The sequence below is a fragment of the Pavona decussata genome, unplaced genomic scaffold (assembly GCF_977016875.1).
Source record: "Pavona decussata unplaced genomic scaffold, jaPavDecu1.1 SCAFFOLD_28, whole genome shotgun sequence".
NCBI lineage: Eukaryota > Metazoa > Cnidaria > Anthozoa > Scleractinia > Agariciidae > Pavona > Pavona decussata.
In genome coordinates, this window is record NW_028145451.1 from 136,257 (window position 1) to 155,588 (window position 19,332).

A 19,332-nucleotide genomic window follows, 5' to 3' on the forward strand; every position below is an offset into this window, starting at 1 on the left:
GGTGTGTGTGTCAAGAATCACAAGTTTTTTTAAGGAGTAAATTGATTCAGGTTAGCGCGTTCCTTTTAAATTTTTTTTCTTTGTACTGCATACCGTCCATACTAAAAAAAGTAAGACTGAGTACGTTTTCCACAAGCAGAAATTAATGTCAGTTTTTTTTTCTATTCATAGGAAATGATATGCAGAGAATGTATTTTGTCCTGCAACCTTCAGACTTCACTACCAATGTAAAAAAAAAACATAAGGTTTGAAATATTTCCTTTGAATGTATTGGCATTGCTCACCATACGCGTTCCTTTTAAGCCTTTCATGTTCTGTTATAATAATACACCAAGCCGCATAAAACCGCATTCACCCTGTTGTTGCTTTGGTTTTTTCTCGTTTTTTTTAATATTTCTTCCAACCCTTTAAGCCATTCGAGGAGGGAAGTGAGACCAGCACGTCCACGTTATTAGATTGCCAGAGATGTGTGATTGGTTTAATTTCAATCAAGTAGTATCGCATATGAAACTGACCTCAAGCTTCATCTTTTCCTGCTCTTGATAGGCTCTGGCTGCAATTTCGCGAGTTAAGTTTTCGTCGAAGTCCTTCAGTTGTCGCAGCACTCCCAGATAACCCTGCATTTCTTCCATTAGTACCTAGTAAGAATCATATGCACACAATAAAGTAAAAGATAAAAATAATAAAGCACACTTTAAACAATGCAAAACAACTTAGTAAATACCAGATATAAAGCTAAGTCTCTTTGCCAAATAATCTCGAAAGAAAAAGAAAAGGAAGGGTTTTCTCACGTGCTCGTCTCCGGGAGACGGTCTGATCGGAAAGAGGAAATCAGGATGCGAATTTAAGACCTTCGGATTACTATTTCGGATGCTCTACCACCAAGCTACAGGAGACTCGTGGGAGATTAAGCCATTTAACGAGGTTCATGGGACAAACATCCTGCATATACCGCTACGATTTGAATGTCAGTGTGTGGAATACGCGCAATGGAATAAATGTTAGTATATTTTAAGCCTGGTAAATGAATGAGAATGATGTATTATTCAGCGAGTAACGCAGGCACACTCGAAGAAAGGAAATCCCAGTGCTTCTATCAGGAGTCATACTTATCGCAAGAAAAAAGGAAAAAAGTTTCAGTCACCTCAAGAAAACCTTTGATTGGGGGCGTGAGAGACATTCAAAATGACCGTATCACTCGGGTATTTTTTTTTTTTTTTTTTAATGATCGTGTAAACAAAATAGTTGTTACCGGATGAAATTCGAAGAACACCGAGGCGCAGACATCTTTGGCTCCAACGGCACGGACCTTGTAGTCCTCTTCAATCCCTTTGTATCCGTGTATAATGTCTTCAAACGATACCCTGGCCCCCTCCTCTCCGTGTAGCCGAGCAAGGACTGGATCCAGGTGTTGCTCCTTTAGTTGCTTTAGAAGAACAGTACAGGCCTCCCGAGTTGATTTTTCATTTTCAAAATGCCACGAAGCCAACCTTTTGTCGAACGTTGCCTGCAAATAACAAATGGATACATAAATATGTAAAAGGACAGCAACCCGTAAAGAAACTAATGAAACGATTAATAAAAAAAAAAAAAGAACAAGAAAGGAGGGGGGGGGGGGGGGGGGAATCTTTAGTTTATGAAATGCTTTTAAAACTTCCATCAATTTCACTTATGTTGATTTTCGTCATCTTTTTCTTTGATTTGTAGTTCGCGGTCGTGTCTTTGTTTTCTTTGTACCACTCGGCCACGTAGGAGGAGGGGCGTATTTGGCTTCACCACCCCTCTCCCCCCTCCCCACTTCCTCCACGTTTTTTTTTTGTGTGTGTGTGTGTGTGTGTGTGTGTACAACTCTTCAGGTGTTGAGGCTGTACAAATGGACTGACCGATCATAGAAATATGGTACGCCAAAACTTTATTTGAAGTCAGTCTTATGTTGCCACCCACTTTCACCTTGACGCCGGGGAAGCTTCAGATTAGTCCAATACCTTACCAGGACGAACAGGACAAAGACTAACATTTAGCCTGCAAGCAAGTTCTTCAATTGCGGTCTCACGCGAGACATGTAACTAACATTTAATACTCCGTACTTATACGCACTGCAAATGTATGTTAAGATACTTACCGTCAATTCCCTCAGGTACTTCTCAATTGTAATGGCAGACATTCCAAATGTCTCAGCTTCCAGCCGAGTGACACCTTTCTCCAGTGCCAGTTCATGATTCTGTCGAATTTTGTCACTATCACAGGGAAGCTGGCCCGACAGTGCTGCAGTCATGGTGGCGTCATAAATTTGGAGTGCTGCATGAGAGGCCTCTGTGCACTTTGTTACCACAAATGTCTCCCAAGCTGTTTGCACGTTAGGGATCACGCCAGGAGTGTTGATGGCTTCCACGTACAGTTGGACCAGGGCAGCAAGGCCTGCAAATAAATATAATTAAGCCACTGGGTTGATGATCATATTCACAAAAACTCGAAAAGTGTTGAAGTGTGATAACTGACAGACAAAGATGTTGAGTCGACGATTGACATGTCACTATAACAAAGGGTTTTCGAAAGCCATAGTCTAAGCAGAAACAGTCAATGTAATTATTTTCATGAAATGATTGTTTACCGTGTACTTTGTTTAAAATACCCATCAAGTACCAAGACAATTCAACCGGAGAACAATGGAAACAGTTAACTTCATAGTAGACAATAAGAGAGTAACAAAGACAGACAACAGACAGACAGAGAGATAGATAAATATGTAGTCTTTCTGTCGGTAATGCTGGTAATGTCTCTGAAGTGCTTTTTAAACCTGGACTAAAATGAGTACCATGACAAATTTAACAAAAATATGATCTTTGTCAGTATGGCCCAAAGAAATACTATGACAACAATAAAAATACAGCATACTAATGATTCGTTTGTGATTATTAGCTACTTTATCCTTGAAAACCTGACTTATTATAGACTAAGGGGATCATGAATTATAATGAAGCCATACCTTCACCAGTTACAACTTCTCCGTCATTAAAGCTGTGCTTAGGAGCAAGCATAGATCGCAGTAATCGCTTGAATTGCTCTATCCCTTCCAGAAAACGAGGATTTAACTGACTTTTGTTGCGGTTGATGTTTCTTAGCACTTCATCATCGACGGTGGGTGGAGGCAGTTTAAAGGCCTGGAATCCGGGAAAGAAACGCAAAATGCTTTCAGCAACTTCCTGAGTTGGATCTCCTCGTGAACTACCCTGGTCTTTAAATACCTGCGAAATGAGTATTAGCAAGGATCAGCTTTTGAGAGATAAATTGCCAAAGAAACAGTAGATCGAGGTGTAAAGCTGTTACAACAACTGCTACTCAGATAGTGTTACTCATTACTGTTGCTGTCCAGTAACTGTCACCGTCGCTGTCATTGCCGTTGTGATTATCAATTTGAATCTCTGGATGACTCTGACGACTCAGTATCTCTGTGATTGTCACAATCACTACTACAATAGCTATAGCTAGCTATAACTATAGCTAGAAAATGTGTGCACGATATGTGATATATAACTCATCCCTTTCTCCTTCAAGTTCCCGTACCGACAATCAGGTTTGGTTTGCCAATCATGCGATATGTATAATCCTTTACTTTATGCAGCCATATCCTGTTGATGATAGTAGCCAGAAACATACCCTTGTCAAGAAGTACTCTTTGATGTCCTTGCAGTCAGGTGGGACGGCTTGTGTTACATCCCTCAGAAGCCATATAAAGAACGGAAAAGTTTTATGGAAGAACTCGGTGTCTTCTCGAGGAGCTACCATGCTACCTCGTTCATTGTTCGAACGAAGTCTGATACGCTGAGATAATTTCACAATAAAGCTGCAAATATGTTAAAGAATTGTCTTCCATATAAAAGGTGCAGGCATGAAGATCACGCACTTAATTGATTATCCGATCAACTTAATTGTCTTCCAGTAACAGCGGGCATCAAGTTTGCGCACTATATGATCGACAACTCTGGGAAAGTAATTACAAAGTACAGGACAAGACAAACCGGCCAAGTGAAAAAAGGAAAAGGATAGCTATCTAGCTACTATTGACTGGAAATTGTTGTAGAATACGAAACTCTGGCTTTAAGAGAAAAACATGTTAAAACAAAATGTGAATAAACATCGGGGAATATTGATTTGTGGAACATCGATTTCTTAAAAGGCTGAACTTCAAGAAATATCAACATTCCTTTATTCTTTTAAATCCAATATTATAAGCCCTAAAACAAATAACTGGTAACAAACGTGAAAAGGATATTCCAGTCCATCTAGATCATGTCTCGTTGGAACACCAGAGGAGTTATAAATCAGCACAGAGGCTAGTAAAACACTCAGCGTAAAGATTTGATTGTCATCTAAACCTTCTCCCTTGACAGCGTCAATTCCTTCTGAGTCCAATAACACAACAGTGCACTCCCGGCCATTGGAGTCCTAATAAAAAACATTCAACATGTACAGAATGCATAAAGCAATTTTAGAAGAAGTAGGGATTCGGTTGCACTTGGCTTCGTTCTACTCATAAATGTTAATGGTTTCATTGACTATGAAGATTGAACGGTTAATAAAAAGGAAAGGTAAGTTACTAAATCGAACAAAAATCACAGTCAAAGTTGATTTACATTACCCGAAACTTTTGCGGTACAATCCACATCCAGATTCCCATAGTTTCAGGGTCAAAGTGATGCCCCAGAGGAAAGACCTCTGGTTGATCAAAAGCTTCGCTCAAAACGTAAGACTTCCCCTTCCGGTATGAGCCAGCGATTGATACAACACATACAGGACCTTAGAAATGAGATACAAGAGAAAATGAGTGTACTCTTAAAGAATGTATCATTCACTGCATAGTCCTTTGTCTTTTGAAATATGGTCAGGGCAACTCGGCAGCCTTGCAGCGGAATGAAAGCTTGCCTAGCCGGGCTCCCTTCTAAGATCTCCAAATACAAAAAAATGAACTCTTGGCTCGTATCATCCACCGCATAGCCCTTTGTCTTTTAAAATATGGTCAGGGCAGTCAACCTTACAGAATCAGTGAAAGCTAGCCTAGCCGAGCTCCCTGCTAAGATCTCCAAATACAAACAAATCAACTCTCGGCTCCCCAGTCGACCTACCTGAATCATAGAGAAAATAATGTTGTATTGATCACCGCTAACAAGACTGAAGAGAAAAAGCTTCTGGAAGACGTTTCTCATTTACTATTTTGTCAAAAAATTTCATATTAAGCTTTTAAAAAGTACGGTTGATTCTGGGCCTTTTCACCAATTGAAACAATACAAATATAGTTTGGGTAAAAACGTTTGTTGTGTTAGCGAAGCAGAAGTTATGCAGGAGAATTTTTCTTTGAGGATAAATGTTTATTGATAAGTTGCTCAAACATGAACGTGCAGAAGGTGAACATATTTTAAATCGTACCTTGTCTCCACTTCCTGAAGGCAAGTTTGCTTAGGGACAAAAAGACTGACGTACGAATGTTTTTGGCCATAAGCACCGGGGAAAGTAACAATACCCTCGAGGAAATACCAACACAACAACACAAACAATGAAAACAGGTATGTTCTGTTTTACAAGATGGCAATTAACTGCCACAGTAGAATTTAAGCTAATTGCGGCTGGGGATGGGGGATTTTACCCCTTACGTTTCAAAAAAAAAAATAACTTTAACTACCCCCAACATGAACGTCTTCCTGAGATAGTTAGACATTTTACCTTCATTTATAAGTACTTTTGTGGTTATGTGCATACTTTGAAAGGCAAAAGTAAAAGGGTGGGGGACCTAAAGGTGGGGGGGGGGGGGGGGGGGGTTCAAGTGCCAGTTTAAGTATCAGCCCCCCACCATCCATGTGGTAGTAGTGGCATGGGCTTTATAAAAACACCGCTTAAGTGGGATCTCAGGGGTTACTCCTATCATTCTATAAGGACATCAGTATCATACATAATAGGTTACCTTTCACCGTCCTAAGTTTTTGAAGGGCTTCATCTACGACGTACAGTGATGAGCGCTTTTCCCCTGTTTTGTTGTATTCACTGGTAGCAGAATTCCAGCGGCAGTTGTTCGGGAGACAAAGTGGGATCGCCATATCGGTATTTCTTCTGAAGTCCATTTCTTCTAATATTACAGAGACCCGGAGTAAATTGAATTTAAATTAAATAAAAATTTGCATTTAGTTGCATTTGTGAGCCAGTCCAGTTGCGCACGCTCCAAATTCGCAGTCTAATTAAGTGTTTAGTAAAAATATCTCCCCATTTCCTTTCGCTATGTTCAGTAAACATTTTTATAAGGCTCTTTTCTTGTGTTGGCGCTATTGACTTAAAAAAAAAAACGCTATGTCCTGTTACAGACTGGTGAAATGGCTACATAAATATCTAGCTGCTTGCCTGAGGTCAGAGAATTGAAAGGCATTCTTATATTATGCATGCGGAAAGTAAACATGCCGTCTCTCCCACAGAACCAGACTATAATGTGTGACAAATCATTACCAATCGGTTAATAGTCATCAGCTAGGAAACCTCTAAGTTTAAGATATAAGGCATCGAATCGTGGGACCGTAATACACGTCAGCAAACCTCTGCTTTGTGACAATAGACGTTTGAATAATTAAAAAGAGTTTTTAGATGCTGGAATCAGTGCAACATTTTCCTATTTGATTTTTGAAAGTGAAAGTATGCAACTGGAAGATTCAGTTTTCGGTCGCTAATGAAAGAATCGGCGATCAATATATCCTTGAATTGAATATTACTGCATTTTAAATAATTTCTGATTTTCACAAAGTCGATCGGCTAGTGAAGACAAGCAAATCTTAAACGTCGAACTCCACATTAACATACTATAAATCGGTTGGTTTTTTAAAAATGTCTTTTCGTTCCAAGACTTCCACAATGAACATAGTCATTAGGCGGACTTGGTAACTCGAAAACGGAAAGACATTTCTAATAATAATAAACATGGCCAGTAAGTTCAACAAGGGTGAAGTGAATAGGATTACGGTTTGAAATAGAAAATATACATTTTGTTTTAAAATTGCAACATAATACGGCGAATTATCCTCAGTCAAGTTTAGATATAATTTGTTCTTACCTGTATTAACCAGCGTTTTCTTTCCTTGTAAGAATAAACTGTGATTACAGTTTCGTTCGTTCATTCTACATTTCCCGTTTGAAACTGAAATATACTTTTTCGGGGAAACCCCTACATTTTTTCTCGGAAGCTACACAATAGTGGTGAGAGCAGTTGTAAACACGACGTCAGTAACAAATTAAACACGTCTAACCCTCAAAACTCGAAACTGAAATATCGCCCAGATACCGGTAATAGAATCTGACGGCGAAGAAGATAACTTATCGAAATAAACTTAACGTTTATGCGTAGATCTCGATCTCGACGGAATGTTTCGACCTGTTTACTCTGCTTTTGAATCTTCGTGCAACAGTAGATAACAGTTCGTTTTCTTGGAAACAGCGGAAGATTAGCTAAATATACTTATAGCTCAGTCTGTTTTCGCGGCGGTTCTGTTGATGACATGTTATTTGTCTCGGTTACCATGAAAAGGGGTTTTCCATTTTTTTTTTTTTTTCACTTTCCTTCATGTAAAACATGTAGTAAATCGCCATGTGCAAGCTAGACCATAAACCGATCAGTTATTTCTTTATGTCTTTATATTATTTTATGTCTTTGTATTATTTTTAGTGCTTTAGTGTCTGTTTCCTTTACTGATCATCAATTATTGTGCCAGAAACTCATAGAATGCACTATGAATTTAAACTGAAATACATTCAGTTATTCTCTAGTGGGAAAACCCCCTTTTTGTCAGCGGAAGTCACGCAATTGTAGAGCCACTTTTATGTCACGGTAAACGTTTTTTGTTTTGAAAGAAATGTGATGGTATATTTTCAGCCTGGTGAATGAATAAGAATGATGATTATTCTAGGAAGTGACGCAGGCATACTCGGAAAAAAGAAATCCGAGTGCTCCTATCAGGAGTCGAACCTAAGACCTTCTGATTACTAGTTCGGATGCTCTACCACTGAGCTACAGGAGACTCGTGGGAGCTAAGGCCATTAAACTAGGTTCATGGGACAAAAGTTTAATGGCCTTAGCTCCCACGAGTCTCCTGTAGCTCAGTGGTAGAGCATCCGAACTAGTAATCGGAAGGTTTTAGGTTCGACTCCTGATAGGAGCACTCGGATTTCTTTTTTCCGAGTATGCCTGCGTCACTTCCTAGAATAATCATCATTCTCGTTTTTTGTTTTGTTTTTGTTTTTGTTTTTTTTTTACAAATACGCACCCTGATATTATTGGACCCCTTATGAGGTTTACACGGCGTAGTATTCCTTACCATTCAGTTGAGCATTGCGGAGTATTGCGTACATGTACACGAGAACTGAAACGGAGAACTGAGTGAATAGGGCTCCAGTAAGCAAAGAACCATTTTAGGCGTTAGCATCCATCTGCAGTTTTTATTTTGCGTTTAGCATTGATTTGAAAACGGCTAGCTTTCATTTGTTGTGATGTGTCAAGCGCATAAATAAGTAAAAAAAAAAAAAATACAGCGAGTTTTCTTTGGTGTAGTGGTTATGAATTCATACAGGAATTGAATAAATTAGTATGGTTCAATAATGATTTTCCCTTTCTTTTGCACTTAACTGAAAGGGGGCATGAAAGACAACTGAAAAAAGATATGTAACGATAAGAGACATCGATTTACAGGATTAAATTTGACATCGCGTCTTTTGCAGTGTGTCGAAAGACCACAAAAGAGGCGATGTCTTATTCGTTTAATTTGTTTAGTTCAAAGTCTTTCCTGACCACGGTCGTCAAAATTTCCCAGAAACAATACACATATATTTCCTTAAGACTGCCATTTTGCAGTGTAGGAGTTCACCTGGCGTTTGCCGTCTCAATTAGCTCTGCTCTTATAAAGTTAATTTCAGCTGTTTGTTGGATGAAACCGTTTGACTTCAATTCATTATCAGGTAAAATAAGGCATAGAAATTGAATTTTTTTACCTATCGTACACTGAACTTTGGGAATGATTAACCGATCTATGAATTGTAAGACCTAATTCACTATTTTATTTCTATACATCTCAACACGATTTCGTGCTACAAACATTAAACCGGAGATTTTAATGAAAATAGAAAAAATGCTTCTCACCGGCCTTAGCACAAAGGAATCTCTCTTGTTCCAAAGGGCGTGCTTTCTCAGTCTTTGCGTACGACTGAACTTTCCTCATGAAACAATTGTAAGAAACTGTTCATAAATCTGTCCCTCCTCCACCCCTCCCCCCCCCCCCCCCCCCCCACCAACCCAAACCAAAATTGACAGGTAGCCGGTCATTCCGGCGCTAATATTAACACCTAATTGGCCATCAAACGCAGAAAAAAGAAAACAGGGCCCGGTTGTTCAAAACCCCGATCAGCCCTAATCGGAGATTAAATTGCAAAACCGCCGATTAAAATTTGATCGGGGATTAGATGTCGCTGCTCAAAGCCCGATTAGCTCTAATCTACCTCTAATCGGAGGAAGATTAACTCACTAATTGGCCGATTAATGTTGCAACACATTAAAATGGCCGACTTTTTGTTGCAAGTTCTTCCCGTACAGCAAAGACGGCCACGAAGTCATCAGTTTAACGCTAATTTACTCAATTACACCGATGAATAGCTTCGAGCTCGCTACAGGTTCGGTAAGGAGTCCATTGAATGCATAACAGACCTTATTGAGGCTGATTTACAGCGAAACACAAACAGTAGTCATGTGTTGTCAATCCACCGATTATCTAACCCGGTGTTAGTGATTTTAATCTGGGAATAGCCTTAATCGGGGTTTTGAACAACCGGGCCCAGAGGGCAGAATCTCATCTCCCCTCCATCCTCGGTCTAGATAAGGTTGACGCACAGGAAAAGTGATCTCAGTGCATGTATTTTTTTTTTCAAAAAGCTTGCCTTGTAGAAACCCATTGCTATCTATCCATGTAGATGTAGAATTATTGCTACAAAAGTAATTTGTTAACAAGAGAGGAGGCAAACTGGCACTGGCAACTCCCCTTAATGCTAAATAATAAATATACTAAATAACGAGTGACACGTATACTTGTGATTATTATTGTTTAATAAAAGTTACATTTTTACACTAATCAACCAGTTCAAAGATCATGGTACGTATGAACTGACACATCGTTTGGTTATATGCAAGAAGTATGCGAAAACTATAGCGAAATGGCGAAGTATCTATATTTATCTGCATCATTGTCTGTCCGCAAGTCAGTTGAGGCTGCATCTACTTACATTATCCAACTTATTCAAACTGGCAGCCACCTTAGCGAATTTCTCTATTAGTTTTTTGAAGACAAAACGGGGCTATTTGACTATTTATTTTTGAAAAACAAAGCCCCGGTAGATTAGAGGAGCCGAATACCATTACATGATACTACAAATATTATCTGCAACAAACCCAGCAGCCGCCCCGACAAGACCAGTAATTGGTAACACGAGTGGTGCAGCAACTGGACAAACAGCAGAAGCAACTGCTCCAGCTGCTGGTACAATTCTGCTAACAAACTTAAGTAAAGTTTTCAAAATACCAGGCTTCTCTATCTCTTGCCGAGCTTTGTGTATTTCTTCTGCTTTATCATGAAGCTCTCCTGCTTCTTTGGTTCTTTTATTCATCAAACCTGGCGTGCGAAGTTTGTCTTTCTCGACTTTTGGTGCACTTGCCATCACCTCGACCAACTTTGCGTTCATTTCGTCGCGAAGTGCTTTCATCTCTCTCACGTGCCTCTCATTCACCTCCTTTATTAAGGCTTCTTTGTCCTCGCTGCCTTTACCGCTTATTTGCTGAAGAAGTTCTTCTTTTTCTTCATCTTGTTTGGCGGCTAGCTCCGACATTTGCTTTATCCTTTCCATGTTTTCTTCATTGTATTTTTGCATTTCCATAACGTGGACTTTCAGAACTTCCCTTTGCTCAATAAATGCTTTTCGTTCCTCCTGAGCTTGAATTATACTCGCTGCTTTCATGTTGTTGAGTTGATCTTGTTGTGCCTTCCTTTCAGCTTCTATTTGCTCACGGAACCTCTTTTTCTCCTCTTCTAGATTCTTGATCATCAGTTCCATCTGAAAGCGGGAAAAATGAAAACTATCTATTTATTCCCTTTTGATAAACAATTTCATCTGGGCCATTGTTTTCTTCTTATCAAAAACGCGGCTCAGTTGTTTGAGATTACATGATCATCTTCCCAATAGCTTAATTATCCTCAGTTATAACTTCATGTAGTTGTTACCTGTCTTCTCAGTTCACAATTGTCCTGCTGCAACCGACATTGCTGTTCCTGTTGAAGAAAAAGCAAAAAAATAAGGTGAAATGATGATACATTTCCTTAACATTTTGTATCCTAATGAAAGAAAAATCTTGTCATTTGTGCATGCATTTTGAACGATAAAATCTTCAGATTTTGGAACTGTTTGTGCTTGTTGCCCTTGCCTTAATTGTAATGATGGGCTAAAATAATTATTATCAGGAACCTAAAATAAAATTTTGTTATCAAAGTAAGGGAAGAGTCAAATACAAATGCAGATGGCTACCAAACAGTGGTTTTGAATAATTAAAGAGCATGTTAAACTGATTGATTGTCTTTGTTTTTAGTACGTTAATTGGATATATGGCTGGATGAACGGACGGACAGACAGAGGGCTGAAGGATGGATAGATGAAATAATGGGTACTTTCTGTTGGACCAGGTATTATGATGGGTATTACTTCGTAACATTTATTACCTCCAGCCTTTTCCTCTCTCGCTCTTGATAAGCCTTGGCCGCTAACTCGCGGCTCAGTTCCTCATCGAAATCCTTTAGTTGTCTCAGAAGCCCCAGATATTGATCCTTTTCCTTCAGTAATTGCTAGAAAACATACTATGGTTTACTTATCAGAGAACAGCAGCTAGTTGATTTAGGTATGAGGTTATTTCAGTTATTAGGTACGCTATGGTTCCAGTTACGTTAGTACAGGAGAATCGTAAACGAAGTATCCTTGGTTGAAGGTATCATTTTCTGACATGTTGGTATAATTTTTTAACTGTCCACCATGTTAAGTATGGAGAATGATAAACATCGTTGCTGAACTTAAAGAGGAAGTTTTCTCTTGTAAGGTTAAGGTTAACCGTACATTAAAATCCTTCTTTACTTGAGTATCAGTAGATAGGTAGCCGAGTGAAAACCTTACCGTTGTTCCCTACTTAGGATTCTGTTGCTTTGCCCTTCCCCAACCCCCTCTATAGTTCTACTGAACAGGGATTTTCTTTGTTATTTGAATTTTTCCCGTTCGTTTTAATGTTAGCTGCAAAATAATGCTTCCACATACATCTCGCATCTCTAATTTGAACTGATGCAAAATGAGGTACAAAAAACGGAACACGCTACTGAAACTTTCTTACGTACTGGGTGGAATTCAAAGAAAACCGCAGCAATGACATCCTTTGCACCCTTGGCATCTTTCTCGTAGTCTTCTTTTATTTCGTGATATGCACTAATGACTTCACCAAAAGACACCCGGGCTGCTTCTTTGCCTTGCAGTTTCTTCAACACCGGATCTAAATGTTCGCTTTTTAGCACAGACAGGAGGCCTTCACAATATTCTCTGGTTTGTTTCTCATTCTCAGCTTGCCAAGTGGACAATTTTCTTTCCATGGATTTCTACAGAAATGACGTATTGAAAGAGTAATAACGGTAGTGATAATTGACATGATATTCCTCAAGTTCGATGACAATATCGTTAACAATAACAATGGCGGAGACAGTGACGATGACAATGACATTCTAACTGGTTTAAATATAGGCAACAAGAACATAACAATTGCTGATGGTGATGATGATGATGATGATGATGATGATGACGATGATGATGATGATGATGACGATGATGATGATGATGACGATGATGATGATGATGATGATGATGATGATGATGATGATGATGATGATAAAGAAGAAGAAGAAGAAGAAGAAGAAGAAGAAGAAGAAGAAGAAGAAGAAGAAGAAGAAGAAGAAGAAGAAGAAGAAGAAGAAGAAGAAAATGATGATGCCCATAATGGGTACAAAGCACGATTTTAATTACATTCGATGCCGCAGCCTCAGCACTAAAGAAAGCAAAGTCGTCATACTCACTTTAAGCTGCCCTATATGTTCTTCGACCATGTCTGTAGAGATTCCAGCGACTTCCGTGATGAATTTATCTTCACACTCCGGAAGTGCTTCATTGTGAATCAAGCGAATGTCGTTGTTGTCACAAGGCAGGTTTTCCTTTAAATGTACTGACAGGATAAGGTCATACATCTCTAGTGTGGTTTGTTTGGCTTCACGGAATTTCTCTCCAACGTATGTGTCCCAAGCTCTTTGCATATTAGGAATTTCACCAGTATGTATTGCATGGACATATTGCTGAAGCAAGGCAGCGAGACCTAAAAGGGTACGTACGCAGTTGATAAGTTAAGCTGAGTCATACGTAAGCACCAGTCATTCATTTAAAATAATAATGTCCCAAAATATACATCAAACAAACAATGATGCACTCTTGAGAAAAAAGAAAAAATAACGAACCGGATTAAAAGAAGAAATACATGACCGCGGATTTATGCACTCTTTAGGACTAAGCCAGTTGAACGTCTTGTGGCGTATGAGATTATAAGCGATGTGAGTGAAGTGAAAGAATTTTAAAAGCATGCTCCATGACTAAAAGGGAATTAAAAGGCAACTGCAAAGGGAATGTTAAGCTAAACGAAATGTTTGTTTTCTGAGCATTTTTAAAAATGACCTCCGATGTAGGAAGAGGTTAATATATGAGCCTCCAAAATACATATTTGATGCCACAAATTTTGCTCTTTTGTGCGTACATTTGCGAGGTTTTCCTGAAATTTCAGCCGTTAAAGGGGTGGTGTGGCCATGAGAGATGCATGTACCGAGAAACAGAGATGTAACTAGTCAAGACGTCACTAAGAGATTGAACAAAAACGAAGAAAGTAGGTATAGCTGTACCCTGTCCAGTGACGAGTTCTCCATCCGTGAAGCTTCTTTTAGGGGCCAGAACAGTCTCTATAAGGCGCTTGAACTCATTTAAAGCACTTATGAATGAGGGGTTGACCTTGCTCTTTTTCTGGGTTAAACATTTCATTGTCTCAGGATCCACAGAGGGAGAGGGCAGCATGAAGGCATTGAAACCGGAAAAGAATCGTAAAATACTTTCCGCAACTCGTTTGCCTTTAGTGTCGGATGAGACCTTGTCTTTAAAAACCTGAAAGAAACAACAATAATGATATCGAGTGCCACCCCATCACCTAAAATGTCTGTGAAATCAATGACATTCTAGTAAAATGAATTTTATGATTTCCATCCATCATTTTCCAAACGCTTTTTTTCGAGGCAAGACTGTTGAAATATTTCGACTGCACGTCATGTATTGCCCCCAAACAAACGTTAGGCACCTTGGTCAGAAATGTTTGGACGTTCAGCAGAACCATATATTCACATGTCCACTGATAAGTAGGCGTATTTTAAGAGACCATATCCACGCATCATAGCGTGCACTATTAAAATAGTTGCCATATATGAAGTTTGCCAGAACTTTGATAGTCAATTGTTGAAAATGCAGTACGCATAGGTTCAGGTTCAGAATATTACCTTTCAGCAACACCGTAGAAATGCTAGAAAATCATAATTGCCTTCCCATTCCGTGATAGGACGTAGTCCATACAAAACGTAATCTCCAAAGCTGAGCAAAAGCGTTTACCAAACATATGCAAGAAAACGAAAGTACATAGAAATTATATATGGGTAAATCAGGTAAATCTGACCTTTCTCAAGAAATAGTCTTTGATGTTTACACAGTCCGTCGGAATGGATTGAGTTACGTCTCGTAACAGCCAGATAAAAGAAGGAAACGTTTGGTGGAAGAACTCTGTGTCTTTCCCAGTGTGAGCAAATCGGGATCCTGTTCGTATCTGAATCCGTTGGGAAAGTTTAACGATAAAGCTTTACAAAGTTAAGGATGCATTGGAGATATTTATGGTGTCTTATTGTTGCTTCTGAGCAGGGCAATATAGTTGCCCCGGAACAAGCGGTAGCTAAACGTTTGGGTAAAAAACATGCACGTTTCTTTTCCTTTTTTTTTTTTTTTTGCTAAAATGACTCAGTGCCAGTTTTATGGAACCTAAATAGCACTAGAATAGCCTCTGTTATAGTAAATCACTTAACTGTTTTTCTATATTGTATTGTATAATTTTCTTTTCTTATATTAAATTGTATTTTAATTTTTTCTTTTTCTGCTTTTGAACGTCTTGGTGTATTCATCTTTCCGCTCCGGCCTACCCGTCCCTACTAGCTAGCTTCGCTGCTTTCGGGTGCATGGGAACCGACTGTACTTCAACTTCCTGTTTATATTATTAATAATAAATAATTAAACACTTTGGTTCCATAAAAAAAATCAAAATTTAACTATAAAAGGCAACCTGCTTTAACTTAATTTGACGATAGTTACTCAAAATTTAACAACAGCCTATGATTACTTGTTAGAAAAAAAAGAACCTCCTCTATTGTCAACATCGTGTAAAATAAAACCCAGATTAATATACCTGCACAGTCTTTAGGGGCCTTAAGTATTTCATGCATGCCTACTTAGTTTCACACTGTGTCCCCAAATAATAGTCAGATCGATAATGACAATGACAAGTATTTTCCAGATAAAGTGACAGTGACAATAATGATCATAGTGATAATGACAATAGATAGGATACTCCAGTTCTCCTACATCACTTCTTGTTGGAACACCTTGAGAATTATATATTAACACGGAAGCTAACAAGACAGTCAAGGTGAAGATTTGATGATCTTGAAACCCTCTATTGGATGTAGAGTCAATGCCTTCGGAATCCAACAAGACAACTGTGAACTCCCTGCCATTTGCGTCCTAGACATTGTCAGAAAGGAAAGGAATGAAGACTTGTAAATTAAAAACTGTAACTGAATTACTCTGTTTAAATGAACCAATGAGCACAAAGTTCAACATTGTGCTCAAATAACAGATACAGTATAAAAAGAAAAGGACGTAGAACCTTATGTTTTCCCGGTACAATCCATAACCAGATTCCCACAGTTTCGGGATCCATTTCATGTCCAAGAGGGAAGACATCCTGCTGATCGAAAGCTTCGCTTAAAATATATGACTTTCCCTTTCTGTATGTTCCAGCAATAGACACCACACAAACGGGACCTAGAATCAATCAATCAATCAATCAATCAATCAATCAATCAATTAATCAATCCATCCATCCATCCACCAATCAATTAATCAATCTACCCATCCACCTCCCTATCAGTCAAAAAAGAGAGCCATTTAGCACTGGAGGCCTAACAGCTTCGACTTAGTCAGTCAGTCAGTCAGTCAGTCAGTCAGTCAGTCAGTCAGTTGAATATCTTTACGATGGCCAATTCAAATTACCCTATTAGCTGAGTTGATACCAAAACCAAACCATCTATTCATTTCCTAACAATTACCTTTAACTTTTCGAAGTTGTTCTAGTGCTTCGTCGATCACGTAAAGTGAAGAACGTTTGTCATTAATCTTTTCACATTTTCCCATCTCTGGAATCCAACGCCAGTTGTTGGGTAGACAAAGAGGTATCGCAGATTTTCTTTTTCCTGAAATAAAAGCAAAGGCAATAAAGCATAATATTTCGGGAGGATGTTAAATAAAATTAAACGAACAAATAAACTTAAATTATTAAATCTGACAAAAGAATAAAAAAAGTTTCAACTTTGATGAACTTTGTTTTTATAAGAACCCTTTTGCGCTGTAATAACAACGTTGAGGCTGAGATAAACCAAAATTTTAACTTACCATTCTAAGAATATACTTCAGGCTGAGTTAAGAACATTTTTCTTTTGACCATTCATTTCTTTTTCAAAAAAACGAGCAGTATTAAAATGGATAATTTAATTTATTGCAAAACCAAATGACGATATCCGGTGCACAGCACTTAAGCAGCGCAACCATATACCACAAGTATCTTGATACCGTAATACGGCAAATAATGCTCTTTTAATGGTTCCCCGGCGGTCTCACGTGGACATTCACTTGTATTAAGCTCAAATTGTTCAAAAAGTCAGAACGTTCAACAAGAACCCGAAAATTAAAAAAAAGTTGTTATAAATAGAACAGAGTAGTGTATACCTAAACTCAGACGAACATACTTTGTCTGGGGCATCTGAAAATGGTCAGAAGTACACGTTGTGCGGAAGTTTGATCGCAAGAAAAATGGTTGTATACCCCTGATGATCGGATACTTTCAATGAATCACTGAGAAAACAATGGGCTCAATTGGACAGTTGACACTAGGACATAAATGTGACTCATACATAATGTGACTCATACTATAACCCCCCCCCCCCCCCCCCCTACATGGGAAAATTCTCAACTTTGTTCCCTCCAGTAAAACTACATTTCTTCTTTCACTTACCTGGTTCATCCATCACCGCTGAGAACTGACATTTATTTACTCTCACATAGAACCAATGTTACTGCTGTTCATTTCTGATGTCAATTGCCCATTGTCATCACCGCTGTCTATGCAAAAATTATGACAGTTCAATACATTACAGAGGGAAGCACAAAGGTTACGACGAAGACAAAAAAAATTGTTTAAAATAGGGATCAAATGTACGATAAAAAGTTTCGTATTGTGCTTCCTCGTTTCATTTGTCACTTCCTCTATGGCTGACAAACAGAGTTCCTGATTAGCAACACCCGTACGAACACCATTAGTGGTCACTTCCACACCTTACATGTATTATAAATGTTAAAAAGTTAGTCAAATAGAAATTTTTCAGGCTTGTAAATTGACAATTCATATTCAAATTGATGTTGTCCGTGCTATATGTAAATGAATTCTGCTGTCCACCATTCATCTTCCGCAAACCATTTCTCACTTGTGGCACACTGGTATTCAGCCTTTCCCTTCACTATGTATTTGGTGTAGCGGTGTTTCGGGAATGAGAACCTGGATAATCTCTCATAAAAGTGGCTTATCATGATTACCTTCCATTTTCAAAACAGTCGTAAAATGTTTTGACCGCATAAATATGCAAAACTGTCACCATTAACTACTGACATGAAGTTCTCATTTGTGTGCGTCTCAATTCGGGTGTCAAATGACGCGTGAAAAATAAAGGTCCAGCCTTTGTTGCGTAGTGTTGATTATAACTATTCCCCCTGAACCGCAAATTCACGATATTATATGTACGTTATGGTATGGTTTAAATGTATCGTTATTTGCCGAAACCAAAATACACAGCGATTGAGTATTGTACGCGGAAGTACAAAGGAATAAGCAATTATTAACTTGATTCGATCTATGACTGGATTCACGGGTTCCAACTCCCTGCGAGATCTTTAGGCCACATCAAACAACGCTGACAACCAGCTTTCATATATCACGGACCTGGACTAGTAAGACATACATTTTATCCCATACGATAACTGAAACCCCTGAGTCGTCGAAGTCATGCAACAACGAACAAAAAAGCTTGTCTACTAATCTGATCTGTCAAACCAGCTCTAGAGCCCACGACACTTGCCTCGACTTACCTTTAGGACTGATCTTAAATTCCCATCAGTTCACAGCGCTTCCAAGATAAGTAACAACCGACGATTAAAGTGATAAGTTCTTTGTACGGGTTGTTGTTAAGAACGCAGTGTCCGTTTTCTCAGGCTTGTAGTATTCCGGGAATTCAATGCACGGTTCGTCAGTTCAGGGTCACGCAATGCATTTATTCTTGTTAGCCGGTCCGGAAGGGGTGTTGTTTGGAGTCCTGGAGCTATGACATTTTTGACAAGTAGGAGAACGGAGTCCGAAGCCGGCTATTAGGCTACAAAGGACTATTAAGAAGGCAGGGGACAGCGTTTTTGGGGTAAGCAGTTTGACGTCATTTGGTGTCATGGCTAGAGAATATCGATAGGAGATATGAAGCAAATGGCCTGGGTCCGAATCGTGCACCTTTGTTTGTTGGGACGGGTTTTTTTTTTGGGGGGGGGGGGGGGTTGTTTTGTTTAAGCGAGGGGTGCTGTTAAGGTTGAAATAAATTTCTCGTTGGGTGTACTTTGTATCAATAACGTGTCCAGCCTTGTTTTGGAGTATTCATTCTACTAGCAACCCCCTGTCTTTTGGAGATGACTGATCTTCTCAAAAAAGACGGCGACAGTTATATTTTTAAATGAGACAGCCCTTCATGGTAACATCATGCTGGAAATTAAAAACACTTGGACTTCTGTTAGACGAGGTTT

General features: G+C 38.9%; 2 protein-coding genes across 4 annotated transcripts in view; both read right to left on the reverse strand.

The window, feature by feature from the left end:
• The window catches only part of LOC146484928 (guanylate-binding protein 6-like), a 136,955-nt gene extending 129,719 nt beyond the window's left edge, over nucleotides 1–7,236 (reverse strand). Inside the window, exons 1-5 of the mRNA XM_085103772.1 lie at nucleotides 7,088–7,236; nucleotides 5,957–6,118; nucleotides 4,640–4,797; nucleotides 4,274–4,446; nucleotides 3,658–3,844 (exon numbers count right to left, since the gene is read on the reverse strand). Of these exons, the coding sequence (XP_084959898.1) occupies nucleotides 3,658–3,844; nucleotides 4,274–4,446; nucleotides 4,640–4,797; nucleotides 5,957–6,118; nucleotides 7,088–7,151 (744 nt within the window). The 5' untranslated portion in view covers nucleotides 7,152–7,236. The remainder of the gene's footprint in view (nucleotides 1–3,657; nucleotides 3,845–4,273; nucleotides 4,447–4,639; nucleotides 4,798–5,956; nucleotides 6,119–7,087) is intronic.
• Nucleotides 7,237–10,048: 2,812 nt separating this feature from the next.
• Nucleotides 10,049–19,051, reverse strand: LOC146484933 (guanylate-binding protein 6-like). Of its 3 annotated transcripts, none has more exons than XM_085103774.1 (12): nucleotides 18,637–19,049; nucleotides 17,510–17,616; nucleotides 16,548–16,691; nucleotides 16,106–16,263; nucleotides 15,788–15,960; nucleotides 14,849–15,026; nucleotides 14,034–14,289; nucleotides 13,167–13,459; nucleotides 12,441–12,695; nucleotides 11,781–11,903; nucleotides 11,289–11,336; nucleotides 10,051–11,121 (listed from the first exon to the last, which is right to left on the reverse strand). In XM_085103774.1, exons 2-12 carry the CDS (start codon nucleotides 17,520–17,522, stop codon nucleotides 10,429–10,431), a joined length of 2,334 nt encoding a protein of 777 aa, XP_084959900.1. In that variant the 5' UTR covers nucleotides 17,523–17,616; nucleotides 18,637–19,049; the 3' UTR covers nucleotides 10,051–10,428. The 3 variants fall into 3 exon arrangements, with proteins under 3 accessions (XP_084959902.1, XP_084959900.1, XP_084959901.1); XM_085103775.1 differs by having other exon boundaries at nucleotides 18,633–19,049; XM_085103776.1 differs by lacking the exon at nucleotides 12,441–12,695 and having other exon boundaries at nucleotides 10,049–11,121; nucleotides 17,510–19,051.
• Nucleotides 19,052–19,332: the final 281 nt, after the last annotated feature.